We start from the raw sequence: 21,052 nt of genomic DNA on the forward strand, positions 1-21,052 counted from the left end.
TTTTTTTACAACAAAATTTCTGAAACTTCGTTTAAAACAAATTTCGTATTTATTTTTGTGTGTTTTTGTTAAAGTATTTTGTAAAAATATTGTGTTTTTATATTTAAAGAACAATATGGATAAACCATCCTGTATGACCAAAGATTTTTTAGAAAAATTAGAAGAATCCTTCAAGAAATTCAAGGATTTATTAAATAAAGAGGTTAGTATTATAAAAAATAGTATGAGTTACATAATAAACTTGAAATTTTATCGCTTACAATTTCAATTTAAGCTCGATTGTAGTGTAGAGTGCATAGATAATGGATTGAAAAAGGATTTTTTGGATAACGCCTCCAAGGCAAGCAGTGGTTATGATGACGAAGAATTCAATGATGATGAACATGGGGAGGTAGCAGAGACTACACGTCATATATCGCTTAATGAGGATGAAGAAGATGAAGACATTTTAGTAATATCGGACGATGAAGATTACAATGAAATTTGGGAAATAGATTCAGAATCCTCGAATGATGAAGCTTACAGAGAAGAAGAGCCTTGTAGTTCTTGCATGCAAAATAAACAAAAGTTAACGTAAGTACATTTTTGTATAGAAAATACCTATCTCAAAATCTGACTGTGTTTTAATATAGTTCTATCATAGTTCTGTTCTAGTTGAGTTTTAGTTCAGTTCTTGTTCAGTTCTAGTTCACTTCTAGTTCAGTTCTATTTCAGTTCTAGTTCAGTCTAGTTCAGTTCTAGTTCAGTCTAGTTCAGTTCTAGTTCAATTCTAGTTCAGTTCTAGTTCAGTTCTAGTTTAGTTCTAGTTTAGTTCTAGTTTAGTTCTAGTTCAGTTCTAGTTCAGATCTAGTTTATTTCTAGTTCAGTTCTTGTTCAGTTCTTGTTCAGTTCTAGTTCAGTTCTAGTTCAGTTCCTGTTAGGTTCTAGTTTAGTTCTAGTTCAATTCTAGTTCAGTTCTAGTTCAGTTCTAGTTCACTCCTATTTCAGTTCTAGTTCAGTTCTATTTCAGTTCTAGTTCAGTTCTAGTTCAGTCTAGTTCAGTTCTAGTTCAGTCTAGTTCGGTCTAGTTCAGTTCTAGTTCAGTTCTAGTTTAGTTCTAGTTTAGTTCTAGTTAAGTTCTAGTTTAGTTCTAATTCAGTTCTAGTTCAGTTCTAGTTCAGTTCTAATTCAGTTCTAGTTCAGTTCTAGTTCAGTTCTAGTTCAGTTCTAGTTCAGCTATAATTCAGTTCTAGTTCAGTTCTAGTTCAGTTCTAGTTCAGTTCTAGTTCAGTTCTAGTTCAGTTCTAGTTCAGTTCTAGTTCAGTTCTAGTTCAGTTCTAGTTCAGTTCTAGTTCAGTTCTAGTTCAGTTCTAGTTCAGTTCTAGTTCAGTTCTAGTTCAGTTCTAGTTCAGTTCTAGTTCAGTTCTAGTTCAGTTCTAGTTCAGTTCTAGTTCAGTTCTAGTTCAGTTCTAGTTCAGTTGCAGTTCATTTCTAGTTCAGTTCAAGTTTAGTTCTAGTTCAGTTCTTATGAAATTGTAGATCAATTGTTTTTTTAGAAAATTCATTAGAATCATAATATCCAATGCTACATTTTTAACTTCCTTTAAAATAACAATTTTCTTTTAGATTTTTTAAAATTCTAAAAACTCTACCCTGGTATCCACCCAGTGAAGAAATAAAACTTGCTAAAGATGTAAATTTTACGGCAAAATCTTTACAAGAAAATCATCCAGAAGTTATTAAGACATTTATCAAAGATTCCAAACTGCACCAAGACAATATACACACTGTTTATAAAATGATGTTGGAAATCGAAGATATAACCTCCATGTCAGAATATCCACCATTGGCACAAAAAGATGTAATTTTGAATTGCACTGGAATGGCCAGAGAATATTGGATAAGTGTAAGTTCTACTTTAGTTAATTTTTTTATTATCATTTTAACTATTTATGACTTTCTTCTAGTTGAAAGATTGTCCTAACATAGATGATGTGGTAGCACCCTTTATGGATGAAGTGGTTTTAGTGCCTAAAGCTAGTAGTGCCCTTGCCGAAGTTGTGCCTTTAAAACACACGACTGATCTTTTACTAAAGCATGAACATGAAAGTGATACATATGACGATATGTATCGTCGTCGTATTGCCACTGTAAGGGACATATCAAAAGAACGTGCCTCTTTTCGTTTTAGCAGGGAGGAGCACTTGACCGCACGTCAGGTGGCTTCTTTAGTAAACACTAAATACGATATTATATTTCGACCGCGTCGCTATCCTTTACGTTATCAACATCGTGCTTTAGAATTGTTAGAAACTAGTGATGAGATACGTCATTATTTATTTCCCAAAGAGAATCCTTATAAAGACTTACATTTTCAACCTCAATTAAAGTATGTTCCTTTAGATTTCTTCCAATAATAATGGAAACATGTTATTTGCTTACTTTTTTATTTTAGATTTGACTTATTCAACCCCACTATAGCTACAAATCCCGAACAATTAGAGGCCGTACACTATATAACCGAGGGGCCTAATTCTCATGCTCCGTTTGTGATTTTTGGTCCACCAGGTATTAGCTTCTTTTTATAAACTCTTAACTGTTTGTTATTTTTATTTGTTTTCTCAACAGGCACCGGTAAAACAACCACTACCGTTGAATCCATATTACAATTACGACTTCATCATCCCCGAAGTCGCATACTTGTTACGGCCGGTTCAAATTCAGCTTGTGATACAATTGCCTTACGAATATGCAAATATTTTAAGAGCAATCCTCGTCTACAACAGTTGGAAATGAGAGATCCTGAAAATCAAAAATCCCTCATAAGAATTTACTCGAAAAGTATTATTGAAAAAGGCATACAATTACTCGATTCGGAATTGCTGGAAAATTCAAATTGTAAAAATGGCCTTCATCATTATCCTTCGGTTAAGGAAATCCGTCAGTATGGCATTATTGTGGCCACTCTATGTACGGTGGGCAAATTGGTAACAGGCGATGTGGGGGAAATGAATTTTTTTACTCATATCTTTATGGATGAAGCTGGTGCTTCCACAGAACCCGAGGCATTAGTTGGTATAATGGGTATTAAATCTCATTCGAATTGTCGTGTCATTCTCTCAGGTGATCACAAACAATTAGGACCGATTTTAAGATCAGAACGTGCTGCCCAGCTGGGTCTGGAGCGTTCTTTAATGGAACGTTTATTATCGAGAGATTGTTATGGCTTGGATGATAACAGTAATTATGATCGTTCATTGCAGGCTCGTTTGAAGCGTAATTATCGTTCTCATCCTGAAATCGTAAGACTTTATAATCATTTGTATTATAACGATGAGTTAATTGCTGAAGCTAAACTCGGTAAGAAAGAGACTACTTTTAAGATAATTTAAGTTCTATTTTAGATCTATTTTAGTTCTAGTTTTAATTCAGTTCTAGTTCTAGTTTAGTTCTAGTTCATTTCTAGTTCAGTTCTAGTTCATTTCTAGTTCAGTTCTAGTTCAGTACTAGTTCAGTTCTAGTTCAGTTCTAGTTCTAGTTCTAGTTCTAGTTCAGTTCAGTTCTAGTTCAGTTCTAGTTCAGTTCTAGTTCAGTTCTAGTTCAGTTCTAGTTCAGTTCTAGTTCAGTTCTAGTTCAGTTCTAGTTCAGTTCTAGTTCAGTTCTAGTTCAGTTCTAGTTCAGTTCTAGTTCAGTTCTAGTTCAGTTCTAGTTCAGTTCTAGTTCAGTTCTAGTTCAGTTCTAGTTCAGTTCTAGTTCAGTTTTAGTTCTAGTTCAGTTCTAGTTCTAGTTCAGTTCTAGATCAGTTCTAGTTCAGTTCTAGTTCAGTTCTAGTTCAGTTCTAGTTCAGTTCTAGTTCAGTTCTAGTTCAGTTCTAGTTCAGTTCTAGTTCAGTTCTAGTTCAGTTCTAGTTCAGTTCTAGTTCAGTTCTAGTTCAGTTCTTGTTCAGTTCTAGTTTAGTTCTAGTTCAGTTCTATTTCAGTTCTAGTTCAGTTCTAGTTTAGTTATAGTTTAGTTCTAGTTCAGTTCTAGTTTAGTTCTAGTTCTAGTTCAGTTCTAGTTCAGTTCTAGTTCAGTTCTAGTTCAGTTCTAGTTCAGTTCTAGTTCAGTTCTAGTTCAGTTCGAGTTCAGTTCTAGTTCAGTTCTAGTTCAGTTCTAGTTCAGTTCTAGTTCAGTTCTAGTTCAGTTCTAGTTCAGTTCTAGTTCAGTTCTAGTTCAGTTCTAGTTCAGTTCTAGTTCAGTTCTAGTTCAGTTCTAGTTCAGTTCTAGTTCAGTTCTAGTTCAGTTCTAGTTCAGTTCTAGTTCAGTTCTAGTTCAGTTCTAGTTCAGTTCTAGTTCAGTTCTAGTTCAGTTCTAGTTCAGTTCTAGTTCAGTTCTGTTCGAGTTCAGTTCTAGTTCAGTTCTAGTTCAGTTCTAGTTCTATTCAGTTCTAGTTCAGTTCTAGTTCATTTCTAGTTCAGTTCTAGTTTAGTTCTAGTTCAATTCCAGTTCAGTTCTAGTTCATTTCTAGTTCAGTTCAAGTTCAGTTCTAGTTCATTTCTAGTTCAGTTCTACTTCAGTTCTAATTCAGTTCTAGTTCAGTTCTAGTACAGTTGTACTTCAGTTCTAGTTCAGTTCTAGTTCAGTTCTAGTTTAGTTCTAGTTTAGTTCTAGTTCAGTTCTAGTTCAGTTCTAGTTCATTTCTAGTTCAGTTCTAGTTCAGTTCTAGTTTAGTTCTAGTTCAATTCCAGTTCAGTTCTAGTTCAGTTCAAGTTCAGTTCTAGTTCAGTTCTAGTACAGTTGTACTTCAGTTCTAGTTCAGTTCTAGTTCTAGTTCAGTTCTAGTTCAGTTCTAGTTCAGTTCTAGTTCAGTTCTAGTTCAGTTCTAGTTCAGTTCTAGTTCAGTTCTAGTTCAGTTCTAGTTCAGTTCTAGTTCAGTTCTAGTTCAGTTCTAGTTCAGTTCTAGTTAAATTCTAATTGAAAGCTTGGTTTTTGTTTTCTTTTATAGAGGATGTCAATCATGCCGCCAATTGGTGTAAATTACCAAATCCTAATTTTCCCATTATATTCCAAGCAGTACATGGTGTCACCGAAAAAGATACTCTAACACCCAGTTCATGTAATAATTTAGAAATACAAGTGTTAATGTGGTTCCTACAACGTCTGCTTGTTGATGGCATAAATGGTCAAAAAGTCCAACAAACCGATATTGGTATTATAACACCCTATCGATTACAAAATAAACGTATACAGAATCGTCTAAGTGAACGTGGTTGGTGTGGTGTAGAAAGTGGTTCTGTGGAAACATTTCAAGGTAGAGAAAAACAAATTATAATTGTATCTCTGGTGAGATCATTTGCAGGTCTGGGATTTGTGCGCAACCCCAAGGTATTTAAATTCAAATTGTTATTTAGTTTAAGTCTACAACATAGAGGTTTTATTTCCCCTTCTCCTTATTAAGCGTTTAAATGTTATACTATCCCGACCCAAATCCTTACTTATTTTAATGGGAAATCCTTTGACCTTAAGACGTCATGCTGATTTTGCTTTTATCATGGATGAATGTAAAAAACATGGTACATTTTTGCGTAAAAAGAAAACTCGTAAACCTAAAACGAATTTACCACGAAAATCAGTCTCCTTATTAAATCTTTCATCTTTAACTTTAACTAAAACAACAAACGCTGCTACCACAAATAAAAATTTGTTGGTTTTATAATCATTTTACTATTCGTACTTTATATATTTTTTTGTTACAGCTAAGCATATTTCACCTACAGGATATATATTTCATACATTTATTTTTTACTTTTATGTTCAATTTTCATCCATATATTTATTTGTTCTATTTAAGTCTTTAGTTTATTAATTTATTTCGTATTTAACTGTATTAACTATGTATTTCCATATATCTTATTTATATTTAGTGTATTAATTTATGTATGTTTATTTCTTGCTTACGTTCCTTTTATGCATTTGTGTTACCAAAGTATGACTTCATATATTTTTCTTTAGATTTATGTCTGAAATAAAAAAATATTCATAGAATGAAAAATGATGGGGTGAATACTTCTGAGATTAAACACCAATTGGTTTGGATTTGTTGTCATGCTAATGGACTTTTCCTTCTGTCAAAATGAAAAAGAAGTCTTTATTAGTTCAAATTAAGTTCTAGTTCAATTCTAGTTTAGTTCTAGTTCTAGTCCAGTTCTAGTTAAGTACTAGTTCAGTTCTAGTTCAGTTCTAGTTCAGTTCTAGTTCTAGTTCAGTTCTAGTTCAGTTCTAGTTCAGTTCTAGTTCAGTTCTAGTTCAGTTCTAGTTCAGTTCTAGTTCAGTTCTAGTTCAGTTCTAGTTCAGTTCTAGTTCAGTTCTAGTTCAGTTCTAGTTCTGTTCTAGTTCAGTTCTAGTTCAGTTCTAGTTCAGTTCTAGTTCAGTTCTAGTTCTAGTTCAGTTCTAGTTCAGTTCTAGTTCAGTTCAGAACTCAACTATAGTCTAGTCTATAGTCTAGTCCATAGTCTAGTCTATAGTCTAGTCTATAGTCTAGTCTATAGTCTAGTCTATAGTCTAGTCTATAGTCTAGTCTATAGTCTAGTCTATAGTCTAGTCTATAGTCTAGTCTATAATCTAGTCTATAGTCTAGTCTATAGTCTAGTCTATAATATAGTCTTTAGTCTAGTCTATAGTCTTGTCTATATTCTACTCCATGGTCTGGTTTTTAATCTATTTTAATTTCTATAGAAAACATTACATCATAATTAAGAAGAATTCAAATCCCTTATTCTAATTTCAATAAAATTCAGACAAAGACAACTGCTCTTAAATTTTTTTGTATTTTTATTTTGATGAATTTTCCTCGTTTACTTAAGGTTAATTACAAAATTTGTTTTATATAAAAATACAATATTCAAATTACAAATTTCATCTTTTAACGTTTTTTTTACATTATTAACGAAATTTTTGTAATTTTGCTATAAAACCTTTCGGTTTTAAAGTGTAATGTTGTTTGTGTTGTTATTGCTGTGTTGTTAAGGCATTTTGGCAAAAAATAATGTTCCGAATTTTAAGCGAATTAAGAATTAACGAATTTTTGTAAATTTAAAAATATTTAAGTTTCTTTTTTTTTTAATAAATTCTCCAAAGTAGTTTTTTGAGTCTTTTTTATACTCAATACTCCTCGGATGTTTAAAAACAGTAATTGATGTTGTTGCTGTTGTTTGTACGTTTGTTGTTCGAATTGTAATTGTTTATTAAATAAACTTTTAGTTTTTTTTTGTTGTTGTTATTGTTGTTATCTTGTTGCAATTTATGAAGTTTAATGAAAAAGATCATGAAGTTGTTATTGAGATGCAATGATGTGATCAACGATTAATAATGAGAGCATTAAGAGTGAAATTTTTTTTAAAACGTTTCTTGTTTTTAAAAAACGTTTTTTTAAATGTAATATAACTTTTTGTTTATAGTGTTCTCTTTACTTATGTTTGTTTGTATATAAGAAAGAGTATTTATTAGAACAATTTAAAACTAAATAATTTAAATTGTTAACTGCTTAAATAGTAAAACTTAAGATAAATATGTATTTTGTATTATGATCTGGAAACTCATTGTATTATAGATTAAATATTAAACAAAAATTATTTGCTTCAACTATTCTACAGAACTAAACTAATTATTAACAAGTTATTTTTTTTAAATAAGTTTAATTAAAGAAACGTCATTTATCATGCCTGGTTAAGTCCACATATTAATAGAGATTCATTAGTTTTAAGAGAAAACTTTATACTCTCTCTCTTTAACATAAAGTTTAAACAAAGAGTCATGTTTAGTACCGAAGGACCAGTTATCAGTTATAGTTTGGTGTAAGTGTGTGCGTGCGTGCGTGTGTGTATGTATTATATTTTATGCCACATAAAACATGTAAGTAAAACATAAAAAAACAACATAAAATTTAAAATGATTAGTTAATTGTTTTTATTAATTATTATTATTATTTTAAAAGTATTATGTATGCATATTATTTGTTATTAATACATAAACAATTAAAAAAAGGAACAAAATGTGATGTTTTAATCAATATATAGTATATTTTTAGTTGTTATTATAATAATATTGTTGTTGTTGTTATTTTTGTGTTTTTTTTTTCTTGTATAATGTATGAAAAAAAATGTTAATTGCTTTTTTTCTTCTTTTTCATCATTTAGGAGTTTTCATTTCTTCAAATGGTTTTAGTAATCAATAAACTTAAACTTCAGTTTGTGGTCTCTTTTCGATCCATGCCTTAATGGGTTCCATGGCGTTAACGGTATCGACAACTGCGCGCAATGCTGGATATTGTTCCAAAATGTCGCGTTTAACCATGTAGTTCATGTAATCCAAAATACCAGCGAAGTAAATGTCAGCCCAGGTAAGCTAAAGTAATTGTAAGAGATATAAAAGTAAAAATTATTTCTTATTTGGAGGCATTTTCTAAAGAACAACCATAGAAAATTTGTAAAATTAAAGTCAAACATCGGCCTAACTTTTGTAAAAGAAATCTTGCTCAAAATCTGACAAATAATCTGTAAGAAACTATGTCACAATCTGTCTACTTTAGTTTAAGTTCAGTTCTAGTTCAGTTCTAGTTAAGTTCTAGTTCAGTTCTAGTTCAATTCTAGTTCAATTCTAGTTCAGTTCTAGTTCAGTTCTAGTTCAGTTCTAGTTCAGTTCTAGTTCAGTTCTAGTTCAGTTCTAGTTCAGTTCTAGTTCAGTTCTAGTTCAATTCTAGTTCAGTTCTAGTTCAGTTCTAGTTCAGTGTTAGTTCAGTTCTAGTTCAGTTCTAGTTCAGTTCTAGTTCAGTTCTAGTTCAGTTCTAGTTCAGTTCTAGTTCAGTTCTAGTTCAGTTCTAGTTCAATTCAGTTCTAGTTCAGTTCTAGTTCAGTTCTAGTTCAGTTCTAGTTCAGTTCTAGTTCAGTTCTAGTTCAGTTCTAGTTCAGTTCTAGTTCAGTTCTAGTTCAGTTCTAGTTCAGTTCTAGTTCAGTTCTAGTTCAATTCTAGTTCTGTTCTAGTTCAGTTCTAGTTTAGTTCAGTTCTAGTTCAATTCTAGTTCTGTTCTAGTTCAGTTCTAGTTTAGTTCAGTCTAGTCTATAGTCTAGTCTACAGTCTAGTTTATATTCTAGTCTATAGTCTAGTCTATAGTCTAGTCTATAGTCTAGTCTATAGTCTAGTCTATAGTCTAGTCTATAGTCTAGTCTATAGTCTAGTCTATAGTCTAGTCTATAGTCTAGTCTATAGTCTAGTCTATAGTCTAGTCTATAGTCTAGTCTATAGTCTAGTCTATAGTCTAGTCTATAGTCTAGTCTATAGTCTAGTCTATAGTCTAGTCTATAGTCTAGTCTATAGTCTAGTCTATAGTCTAGTCTATAGTCTAGTCTATAGTCTAGTCTATAGTCTAGTCTATATTCTAGTCTATAGTCTAGTCTATAGTCTCGTCTATAGTGTAGTCTATAGTCTAGTTTGTAGTCTAGTCTATAGTCTAGTCTATAGTCTAGTCTAAAGTCTCTTTTATAGCCTACTCTACAGTCTAGTCTGTAGTCTACTCTATACTCTAGTCTGTAGTCTAGTCTATAGTCTTGCCTATAGTCTAGTCTATAGTCTAGTCAATAGTCTAATCTATAGTCTGGTCTTTGGTCTATTCGATAGTGTGCTTTAGTCTAGTCTACACATGAGTCTAGTCTAGATGCTAGTCTATTGTCCAATCTTGAATTATTCTTACACGTTTCTATGAAAAAAAAACTGTAATTTTTAATAAAGTTACTATATATGTCTTACCTTGTTCAATGCCAAATGACCATCGTTATCTTTAACGGTTTGTTCCAATTTCTCCAAATAGAATGGAATGACTTCATTGTTCAATGTGACCAATTTCTTTTCCTTGATTTCATCCTCTGGTTCGTAGGAGACGACTGCAATTTCTATATATTAAAATGCAAAGATTAATCAAACAACATAAAACATGCAACTTCACACATTGTTCGCTACTTAGACGAAAATCGTTGATGGTATCAACAACAATATCAATTTGTAGATCTTCCCAGGGTGTGGCACCGCACAAACCAACAGTTTTAGCTAGAAAACGTGCCATTGATATGCTCTGATGAACACGTTTGCCATCGACTTCCAAAACAGGCATTTGACCCATAGGCATAGCTAATAATTTATATTAAAGAGAGATAAGATAAAACTATAAATGCGACTTGATTTGTATTCAGTTAAACCTACTCGGCTTCAATGCTGGCCATTCATCACGGGTTACGCGCACATCCTCATACTCAATGCCGCCATATGCGAAAAGATAACGTAACGGCTCAGCCAATGCCTTAACATTGAAATAGAATAGGGTATAGGTGTGCTTAATGGGCTCAGTGGGTTCAGCTGGTGGTGCATCACCTGCGGCAGCTGCCTCACCCTCAGCTGGTGCTGGTGCAGCTTCGGCGGGTGGTGCTTGTGCTTCGTCGGCCATTATTTAAAGCTAAAATAAATAAAATATTTGTGTTGAATTATAAGAAAAGTTTATTAAAAGTTGTGAAATTATTTATTTTAAAATACAAAAATTAGTTTGAAGGAAAGTTCATAGGAAATTGAGGAAATAATTCCTATTGAAATATATAGTTTTTAAAAAACTGCTTTGCCGTTTGCTGTTGATATTCTGTTTTAGTAAATACTGCACTTTTAATATATTGTGTTAAAATTTCTTTATAATTTATTAGTTATTTTGTTCTTATCATATTATTGTCTAGTACGCATCTCAACATACTTTTTATAAAATATTTTAAAGATAAGATTAAGAACACTTGTTGTTCAAATACCCCCAATAATTGTGTTAAAATGACTAAGCATTTTTGATAATTTTATATGGTGGTTTTGCGATTATAGAATATAATTTTAGTTATTATTTCTATTCTAGTTCAGTTCTAGTTCAGATATAGTTCAGTTCTAGTTCAGTTCTAGTTTAGTTCTAGTTCAGTTCTAGTTCAGTTCTAGTTCAGTTCTAGTTCAGTTCTAGTTCAGTTCTAGTTCAGTTCTAGTTCAGTTCTAGTTCAGTTCTAGTTCAGTTCTAGTTCAGTTCTAGTTCAGTTCTAGTTTAGTTCTAGTTCAGTTCTAGTTCAGTTCTAGTTCAGTTCTAGTTCAGTTCTAGTTCAGTTCTAGTTCAGTTCTAGTTCAGTTCTAGTTCAGTTCTAGTTCAGTTCTAGTTCAGTTCTAGTTCAGTTTTAGTTCAGTTCTAGTTCAGTTCTAGTTCAGTTCTAGTTCAGTTCTAGTTCAGTTCTAGTTCAGTTCTAGTTCAGTTCTAGTTCAGTTCTAGTTCAGTTCTAGTTCAGTTCTAGTTCAGTTCTAGTTCAGTTCTAGTTCAGTTCTAGTTCAGTTCTAGTTCAGTTCTAGTTCAGTTCTAGTTCAGTTCTAGTTCAGTTCTAGTTCAGTTCTAGTTCAGTTCTAGTTCAGTTCTAGTACAGTTCTAGTTCAGTTCTAGTTCAGTTCTAGTACAGTTCTAGTTCAGTTCTAGTTCAGTTCTAGTTCAGTTTTAGTTCAGTTCTAGTTCAGTTCGTGTTCAGTTCTAGTTCAGTTCTAGTTCAGTTCTTGTTCAGTTCTAGTTTAGTTCTAGTTCAGTTCTAGTTCAGTTCTAGTTCAGTTCTTGTTCAGTTCTAGTTCAGTTCTAGTTCAGTTATAGTTCAGTTCAAGTTCAGTTCTAGTTCAGTTCTAGTTCAGTTCTAGTTCAGTTCTAGTTCAGTTCTAGTTCAGTTCTAGTTCAGTTCTAGTTAAGTTCTAGTTCAGTTCTAGTTCAGTTCTAGTTCAGTTCTAGTTCAGTTCTAGTTCAGTTCTAGTTCAGTTCTAGTTCAGTTCTAGTTCAGTTCTAGTTCAGTTCTAGTTCAGTTCTAGTTCAGTTCTAGTTCAGTTCTAGTTCAGTTCTAGTTCAGTTCTAGTTCAGTTCTAGTTCAGTTCTAGTTCAGTTCTAGTTCAGTTCTAGTTCAGTTTCTAGTTCAGTTCTAGTTCAGTTCTAGTTCAGTTCTAGTTCAGTTCTAGTTCAGTTCTAGTTCAGTTCTAGTTCAGTTCTAGTTCAGTTCTAGTTCAGTTCTAGTTCAGTTCTAGTTCAGTTCTAGTTCAGTTCTAGTTCAGTTCTAGTTCAGTTCTAGTTCAGTTCTAGTTCAGTTCTAGTTCAGTTCTAGTTCAGTTCTAGTTCAGTTCTAGTTCAGTTCTAGTTCAGTTCTAGTTCAGTTCTAGTTCAGTTCTAGTTCAGTTCTAGTTCAGTTCTAGTTCAGTTTCTAGTTCAGTTCTAGTTCAGTTCTAGTTCAGTTCTAGTTCAGTTCTAGTTCAGTTCTAGTTCAGTTCTAGTTCAGTTCTAGTTCAGTTCTAGTTCAGTTCTAGTTCAGTTCTAGTTCAGTTCTAGTTCAGTTCTAGTTCAGTTCTAGTTCAGTTCTAGTTCAGTTCTAGTTCAGTTCTAGTTCAGTTCTAGTTCAGTTCTAGTTCAGTTCTAGTTCAGTTCTAGTTCAGTTCTAGTTCAGTTCTAGTTCAGTTCTAGTTCAGTTCTAGTTCAGTTCTAGTTCAGTTCTAGTTCAGTTCTAGTTCAGTTCTAGTTCAGTTCTAGTTCAGTTCTAGTTCAGTTCTAGTTCAGTTCTAGTTCAGTTCTAGTTCAGTTCTAGTTCAGTTCTAGTTCAGTTCTAGTTCAGTTCTAGTTCAGTTCTAATTCAGTTCTAGTTCAGTTCTAGTTCAGTTCTAGTTCAGTTCTAGTTCAGTTCTAGTTTAGTTCTAGTTCAGTTCTAGTTCAGTTCTAGTTCAGTTTTAGTTCAGTTCTAGTTCAGTTCTAGTTCAGTTCTAGTTCAGTTCTAGTTCAGTTCTAGTTCAGTTCTAGTTCAGTTCTAGTTCAGTTCTAGTTTAGTTCTAGTTCAGTTCTAGTTCAGTTCTAGTTTAGTTCTAGTTCAGTTCTAGTTCAGTTCTAGTTCAGTTCTAGTTCAGTTCTAGTTCAGTTCTAGTTCAGTTCTAGTTCAGTTCTAGTTCAGTTCTAGTTCAGTTCTAGTTCAGTTCTAGTTCAGTTCTAGTTCAGTTCTAGTTCAGTTCTAGTTCAGTTCTAGTTCAGTTCTAGTTCAGTTCTTGTTTAGTTCTAGTTCACATCTAGTTCTCTTTAAGTTCAGTTCTAGTTCCGCTTAAGTTCGGTTCAAGAAACAGTAGTCAGTTTTAAAATTATAAAAAAGAAATGAAAATAATTTTTAAATAGAAATCTCACAGGAAATTAAGTATTAAAATTCCACTTAATAATTATTATTCAGTTAACAATATGGAAAATAAACAAAAGAATAAAAATTAAAAAAAAAAAAAAACGGAAATAGTAAATTCATTATAAGAAATCAACTCCTACTTTCATTGCAATAATCGTTTTCTTCACTGCACCCACATCGATTTTCCGCAGAAGTAAAAAGAATTTATTTGTATGCCAGGCATGTAATCTAAACCAAACAAGCTATTGTCGTGCCAATAACAATATCCAATGGCATGGAAGAGTAGAAAAGAAGTCAAACCATATAAAGAAAAATGTATAGGGCGTTGGCATTAAACTGTACCCCGTTCGTTTGAAGACAGTTACTCAGATTTGAATGCAAGCAACAATTTCACCAGTTGCAGTTTGTGCATCATGCCATCACCAGCAACATTCAATGACAACCCACTAGTGAGTCAGTTAGTCGTTATGGCCAGTCAGTCAGCCAACATGAAGCCAATTAACATTTGCAAATTTAAAGATAAAAATCATTAAGAGGAAGAAGACAGAGAAAAAAACACGAAAAAATGAAAATCGTACAAGAAAAAAAATATATAAGTAAAGAATGTGGAATTTTGTGGGCTGATAACCGGTTGAATTGTAAGCCGGCCGGCAACAAGTTTTAAATATTGATACAATGCAAAATAACAACAGAAAATCAATTTAAAAGCCAGTTATAAGACATGCATGCATGTACTTTTTTTTGTTTAAATACAATTCCAAAATACACTGAGAAAAAATATGTGTGGGATTATATTCAATTTCATTTCCATATGTAGGTACAGTTGGAAACTGTTCAATGTGATTGTTGCCGTATAAAGAACTTTTTAATTAATTATTTATTTAGTTTAGTCTATAGTTTAGTCTATAGTCTAGTCTATAGTCTAGTCTTTAGTCTAGTCTATAGTCTATAGTCTAGTCTATAGTCTAGTCTATAGTCTAGTCTATAGTCTAGTCTATAGTCTAGTCTATAGTCTAGTCTATAGTCTAGTCTATAGTCTAGTCTATAGTCTAGTCTATAGTCTAGTCTATAGTCTAGTCTATAGTCTAGTCTTTAGTCTAGTCTATAGTCTAGTCTATAGTCTGGTTTATAGTCTAGTCTATAGTCTAGTCTATAATCTAGTCTGTAGTCTAGTCTATAGTCTAGTTTATAGTCTAGTTTATAGTCTAGTCTATAGTCTAGTCTATAGTCTAGCTTATAGTCTAGTTTATAGTCTAGTCTATAGTCTAGTCTATAGTCTAGTCTATAGTCTAGTCTATAGTCTAGTCTACAGTCTAGTCTATAGTCTAGTCTATAGTCTAGTCTATAGTCTAGTCTATAGTCTAGTCTATAGTCTAGTCTATAGTCTAGTCTATAGTCTAGTCTATAGTCTAGTCTATAGTCTAGTCTATAGTCTAGTCTATAGTCTAGTCTATAGTCTAGTCTATAGTCTAGTCTATAGTCTAGTCTATAGTCTAGTCTATAGTCTAGTCTATAGTCTAGTCTATAGTCTAGTCTATAGTCTAGTCTATAGTCTAGTCTATAGTCTAGTCTATAGTCTAGTCTATAGTCTAGTCTATAGTCTAGTCTATAGTCTAGTCTATAGTCTAGTCTATAGTCTAGTCTATAGTCTAGTCTATAGTCTAGTCTATAGTCTAGTCTATAGTCTAGTCTATAGTCTAGTCTATAGTCTAGTCTATAGTCTAGTCTATAGTCTAGTCTATAGTCTAGTCTATAGTCTAGTCTATAGTCTAGTCTATAGTCTAGTCTATAGTCTAGTCTATAGTCTAGTCTATAGTCTAGTCTATAGTCTAGTCTATAGTCTAGTCTATAGTCTAGTCTATAGTCTAGTCTATAGTCTAGTCTATAGTCTAGTCTATAGTCTAGTCTATAGTATAGTCTATAGTCTAGTCTATAGTCTAGTCTATAGTCTAGTCTATAGTCTAGTCTATAGTCTAGTCTATAGTCTAGTCTATAGTCTAGTCTATAGTCTAGTCTATAGTCTAGTCTATAGTCTAGTCTATAGTCTAGTCTATAGTCTAGTCTATTGTCTAGTCTTTAGTCTGGTCTATAGTCTAGTCTATAGTCTAGTCTATAGTCTAGTCCATAGTCTAGTCTATAGTCTAGTTTATAGTCTAGTTTATAGTCTAGTCTATAGTCTAGTCTATAGTCTAGTTTATAGTCTAGTTTATAGTCTAGTCTATAGTCTAGTCTATAGTCTAGTCTATAGTCTAGTCTATAGTCTAGTCTATAGTCTAGTCTATAGTCTAGTCTATAGTCTAGTCTATAGTCTAGTCTATAGTATAGTCTATAGTCTAGTCTATAGTTTAGTCTATAGTCTAGTCTATAGTCTAGTCTATAGAGTAGTCTATAGTCTAGTCTATAGTCTAGTCTACAGTCTAGTCTATAGTCTAGTCTATAGTCTAGTCTATAGTCTAGTCTATAGTCTTATCCATAGTCTAGTCCATAGTCTAGTCCATAGTCTAGTCTATAGTCTAGTCTAGTTTATTTCTAGTGTATAATCTAGACCATAGTCTACAATCTAGTCTATAGGATATACTATATAATCTTGTCTGTAGTCTAGACTATAATCTTGTCTATAGTCTAGTCTATATACTATATATGGCCTGGCCTATAGTCTTGTCTATAAACTATTCTATAGTCCGGCTTATAGTCTATTCTTGACTATAATCTAGTATATAGTTTCCTATAGTCTAGTCTATTATCTACTCAATACTCTAGTCTGGTCTATACATATTTATTTTATAGTCTATAAGAAATAGATTACTATCTTTAGTCTAAGTTATAGTCTAGTCATTTTAAAATTATTACATTTTATTTTCTTCTATTACCCCCACCACCCCCTGGAACTTTTGTTATCCAATTAAAATGGGGCCATTGTTTTTAATCTATTGGTGTTTTTTTTTTTCTTGTGTCTAAGTGTTAAACGTTTAAACTAAATTAGATTTATTAGACCAGCAACAAGTATTTGGCTCTTTGCCCACTCAGTCAAATCTAATTGTTTCGATAATTTATTTTTTGTCAAATACAATTGTTTATATATTTATTTTACTTCAATACTTGCTGATCAATTTACTTTTGATGAAATCTGAGAAATATTTTATTTCTTTCTATTGGCTTTAACAAAAATAAATTGCTATAAACATTATTTGCATTAAAAAAATGCAGGTTATTGTTGAATTTATTTAATTTAATTATTTAAATTAATTTATTTTTTTTTGAAAATTTAAATTTGAATTCTTTTCAATTAATTGAGACATTTTCAATGAAATCTAGTCAAGGGTAAAGTGGAGAATTGATATATAAAAGAAAAAAGAAATGTAATGATGGGAACACATAATAATAATTTTTGCATATGGAATGCAATGTTTTTTTGTTTTTCAATTTTCATTTAAATATTTCTATGGAGAGGAAATGAAAAAAAGGGAGTGTTAGTTTGTATTATTTGCTAACAATTCTAGTGGAATTTTTTTTGTTATAGAAAATTGTAATTATTACATTATTTGATTTTACAATTAAAATCTTGTATTGAGCAGATGTTTTTTGTTTCTTCCTATTAGCGATATAGACCTTTTCCTCTTGGTTTTATTGTATCCACAAGTGTAAATGCTCCGATCGAATTATTACTCTATAAGTCCATTTAAGTGAGCCCTTATCAATTGACCGCCAAGATCGATCGTATAGGCCAAAGTCTATTTCTGTAGGCTTATGTTAAGACATAAATTATCAAAAATTTACCAACATTGGTCGCTATATTTGTCCACTTATTGTCCAAACAAGGACGTCCAGATTAGGTTTTATCAAGAAAAGCCAAGGTACCCATATGATCGAACTCATTTTCAGTTGTTAATGCAATATAATGATCGAGAATTACTAATCAAGATCAAATTAGAAATTGAGAACCGGATCAAGTTCTAACACACTATGAAGGGAATCTGTTTCTTAAACATGATAACGTAACTTCATTTCATTATTGATCCTATAATTTTAGTCCGCTTACGGTCACTTATTGTCGAAACTACAAAGTCCATATAATATTTTATCAAGAAAAGTCAAGATTTATGTTTGATTGGACATTGATCATCGGACAACTTTACTTGGTATCATTATTGATCCTAATGTTTCAGTCCACCTAGAAAGTCCAGTTTATACTTTATTAAGAATAGTCAAGGATCCCATTTGATCGAATTCATTTTCAGTTGTTAATACAATGTATTGATCGAGATTTACTACTCAAGTTCAAAGAACATTGATCATCGTACAAATTGAGAAACGGATCTAGCTCTAACACCTTATATTTTACTATAAAGGGATCATTTTTCTTAAAAGTTTCAGTTCACTTACGGTCACTTATTGTCCAAACTAGGAAGTCCAGATTATACTATATCAAGAATAGCCCAGGTTCCCATTTGATCGAAATCATTTTCAGTTGTTAATGCAATATATTGATCTAGATTTACAACTCAAGATCAAAGGACATTGATCATCGGACAAATTGAGAACAGGATCTAGCTGTAACACCTTACATTTTACTATAAAGGGATCATGTTTCTTAAACATGCTAACGTTACTTGGTATCATTATAGATCCTAAAGTTTCAGTTCACTTACGACCACTTATTGTCCAAACTAGGAAGTCCAGATTATACTATATCAAGAATAGCCCAGGTTCCCATTTGATCGAAATCATTTTTAGTTGTTAATGCAATGTATTGATCGAGATTTATTACTCTAGATCTTAGGACATTGATCATCGAACAAATAGAGAACCGAATCTGTAGTTCTAAAACCTTATGTTGAAGGAAATCTGTTTCTGTAATTTCGTATCCCATTATAGATCTTGAAAGTTTTAGCCCGAAATGCTGCAGAGAATATCGAATCGAAAAGAAGATCAATTGGTACTTGAGATCTTACATGACAATATTTTGTGAGAAGGTCAACTGATCTTTTTTGATCGTTTTGGTAGTTTTGTAACAAATAACTAAATTAGTTTGAATGAACTTTTTCGGTTAAGTGATCCTTGGGGATAGAAAGTGATTGTAATAGCACATTATTTAATGGAAATTTCTTATATAGTTTCTTTTATATGACGATATACTGTGAGAAGGTTAACTGATCTTTAAATCGTAAAGGTAGATTTTTTTAAGTAAATTACTGAATTAGCTTAAATGGATTTGTTCGGTTTTTGCTTAAGTGATCTTTGGGGATATGAAGCGATCGTTATAGCACATTATTTAATGGAAATCTCTTATATTAATCAGTTTCTTTAAAATGACGATATACTAGGAGAAGGTCAACGGATCTTTAGATCGTTAGGATGAAGCTTTAACGTAAATAACTGAATTAGCTTCAATGGATTTGTTCGGTTTTTGATTAAGTGATCTTTGGTGATAGAAAGCGTACCTAGTAGCATAATATTTACATTATAACCATTTTGATTTATGTTTGTGTGAAATAATTTTGTAATTTCAGAATATTTCCGCCCAAAAACTATTAAAACTTTTGGAAATTTAAGAAAAGTTTTTTTAAAAAAAAAAAAAAAAAATTCAACTAATTTGACAAATTTCTTTTTAAACAAATTTTCAAAATATTTTTCTTTTCAATATCATTGAACGTGAGATCAAAAGATCAGTTTTTAATGTTCATCACATTTCGAACTTGATTTGAAAAAATAATCGAGAACTTTCTCAAAAATTTTCAGCAACTTTTTTACGATCTAATTTGTATTTTTATTTCATTGATCTAAATTTCATTATACAACACCTGATCGTAGTGGTGCAAAAATAATTTAAAACTATTACATGTTTTTTGTTTTTTTTTTTACAAATTGATAAAACCATCTGTCTTTTTTTTTTTAATGGGTCGGAAATTTGAAACAGTTTTTTAAATTAATTTTATATATATTTAACACTTTATATTAAATTTACAAAATTTTCAATTAAAACACTTGTTATACACTTTTAATAATTTAGCAAATAATTATTAATACAAAAAAATAATACTCTTAACAAATTTAATATTTTAATATTATTAATTTATAACAACCTGCACTGAGTAGTTGATAAACGTTTATAAGATCAAATCAAATTTTATATAGACGAAAATTAACACGTCTGTTTCATTACGAAATTTGTAATAAGATAATCAATCGATCGATTGATCGAACCCATTAACGAACCACAAAAACCAAAAAAAAAAAACGAACAATGATTTTCGAAATTTCTATTTTTGAAGATTTTTTCCTCTTCTTCTTTTGCTTTTTTTTTAATTGTTGTTGTTGTTGTTGTTGTTGCTTTTTTATTTTAATTAATTGTTTTTTTTTCAATTGCACTCGTTTGTAGAATGAAAAAAATATATATCGAAAAAAGGTCTTTTTTTAAAAAATAAAAAAAACTTTCGCTGCGTGTAAAAAAAAAAAAAAATTATTTTAAAAATCCCAACAACAGCAACTAACTACTACAACAAATCAACACTTTCGCAATTTTATCATTTAATTTAAAATAAAAAACATTATTCTCTATTTTATTTATTTTTTTAAATTTTTTTTTTCAATAATGTCCTTCAAATATTTAATTCAATTATTGCATGTGTTTTATTACATAATAAGTTATTTTTTTTAAAGAAATATTAAAATATACATTTAATTTAATAATTCTCATTTAGTTTATATATTTTAATTTATATACTATTTCCGCACAACACTTCACTTTATTTTATGATTGATTTTCTTACTTCCTTTCCTTTTTAAAAATCTTACCTTTTAAATTAAAAAAAAATATAAAAAAATTTTCTAAAATTTGAATTTTCTTCGATTTAAACCGTTTTTTGTTTTCTGTTTTCTGTTTCACCGATTCTTCTTTTTCTTAATGCCTAGAAGCTTGTTACACAGCTGAACCTTCGAGTGTAACTGAACAGACTACAATCTATCCATGGTCAAGTTAAGGTTTATATATGAGCCGAATGCTTCACCCAATGCTGTTTCTTTTTACTAATATTTGCACTTCGTTGATTGTGGTGAAATTTCGTATGAAACTCTGTGAGTGTTGTGTTAGTGTTTAGTGAGAAAGAGATTTTGTAAAGTGTTTCTCTCAGAGTTGGAAATGTGTATTGGTTTTTTTTTTGAGAGAATTTTTTACTGTTGCTTGATCAAAATAGTTTACACATTTTTTAGAATATACTATTGTGCAGACTATTTACTATATTGTTGAACTGCCTAGAAATTCGACTAGTCGGGACAATAAACTTGAGTATATATGTGACATATATCCAAGACTAGTCCTGACTATTGTCCAAACTGTAGTCCTGACTATTGTCCAGACTATAGTCCATTCTAAAGCCCAGTCTAAAGTCTAAGACAATACTATAGTCCAGACTATAGCTCTGACTATCGACTATTCACACAAATTCTGGAAAGTAGTCTACAATAGATCCGACTTAAGACCAGACTTTAGGCCAAACTATTTAAACTATAGTCCAGACCACACAAATTCTGGACAATAGCTTACAACAGTACAGACTACAAGATTATAGACAAGACTATATGGACTAGACATACATTACATCAGAATATAGGCCAGATTATAAACCCGACCACATAGTCTATAGTACTGACGTATCTATTAACTATAGTCTGGTCTATAGACTGGGCTATAGTGTGGACTATAGTATGGCATAATCTTGTCTGGCTCAACATTTGTGTGGTCTGAGCATAGTATATATACTATAGTTTTACATATAGCCTGGTCTATACTCTGGTCCATCAGCTGTTCCATAGGCTGGTCTATAGAATGTAACATAGACTGGTCTATAGAATGTAAC

At 31.3% G+C, this 21,052-nt stretch overlaps 2 protein-coding genes across 2 annotated transcripts; one reads left to right on the forward strand and one right to left on the reverse strand.

Annotated features, from left to right (window-relative positions):
- The first annotated feature begins 11 nt into the window (after positions 1 to 11).
- LOC111687991 (putative helicase MOV-10) lies at positions 12 to 6,010 on the forward strand. The gene is made up of 8 exons (XM_046955626.1): positions 12 to 202; positions 275 to 573; positions 1,606 to 1,885; positions 1,947 to 2,368; positions 2,435 to 2,547; positions 2,608 to 3,339; positions 4,964 to 5,343; positions 5,417 to 6,010. The coding sequence occupies exons 1-8, from the start codon at positions 116 to 118 to the stop codon at positions 5,672 to 5,674; spliced, it is 2,571 nt and encodes an 856-aa protein (XP_046811582.1). The 5' UTR covers positions 12 to 115; the 3' UTR covers positions 5,675 to 6,010.
- A 2,085-nt stretch (positions 6,011 to 8,095) lies between these two features.
- On the reverse strand, positions 8,096 to 20,152 carry LOC111687996 (glutathione S-transferase). Its single transcript, XM_023450486.2, has 5 exons — positions 19,992 to 20,152; positions 10,210 to 10,459; positions 9,970 to 10,137; positions 9,760 to 9,902; positions 8,096 to 8,361 (listed from the first exon to the last, which is right to left on the reverse strand). The coding sequence occupies exons 2-5, from the start codon at positions 10,448 to 10,450 to the stop codon at positions 8,194 to 8,196; spliced, it is 720 nt and encodes a 239-aa protein (XP_023306254.2). The 5' UTR covers positions 10,451 to 10,459; positions 19,992 to 20,152; the 3' UTR covers positions 8,096 to 8,193.
- Between the last annotated feature and the right edge of the window lie 900 nt (positions 20,153 to 21,052).

Source organism: Lucilia cuprina, chromosome 6 (genome assembly GCF_022045245.1).
Source record: "Lucilia cuprina isolate Lc7/37 chromosome 6, ASM2204524v1, whole genome shotgun sequence".
Classification (NCBI taxonomy): Eukaryota; Metazoa; Arthropoda; class Insecta; order Diptera; family Calliphoridae; genus Lucilia; species Lucilia cuprina.

Coding starts and splice junctions, on each gene's coding strand:
- LOC111687991 (XM_046955626.1), top strand. CDS start 116: ATGGATAAACCATCCTGTATGACCAAAGATTTTTTAGAAAAATTAGAA. Junction 2,369..2,434: donor CATTTTCAACCTCAATTAAA/GTATGTTCCTTT, acceptor TTTTTATTTTAG/ATTTGACTTATTCAACCCCA. Junction 5,344..5,416: donor GATTTGTGCGCAACCCCAAG/GTATTTAAATTC, acceptor CTCCTTATTAAG/CGTTTAAATGTTATACTATC.
- LOC111687996 (XM_023450486.2), bottom strand. CDS start 10,450: ATGGCCGACGAAGCACAAGCACCACCCGCCGAAGCTGCACCAGCACCA. Junction 10,138..10,209: donor ATGGCCAGCATTGAAGCCGA/GTAGGTTTAACT, acceptor ATAAATTATTAG/CTATGCCTATGGGTCAAATG. Junction 9,903..9,969: donor CATCAACGATTTTCGTCTAA/GTAGCGAACAAT, acceptor TTTAATATATAG/AAATTGCAGTCGTCTCCTAC.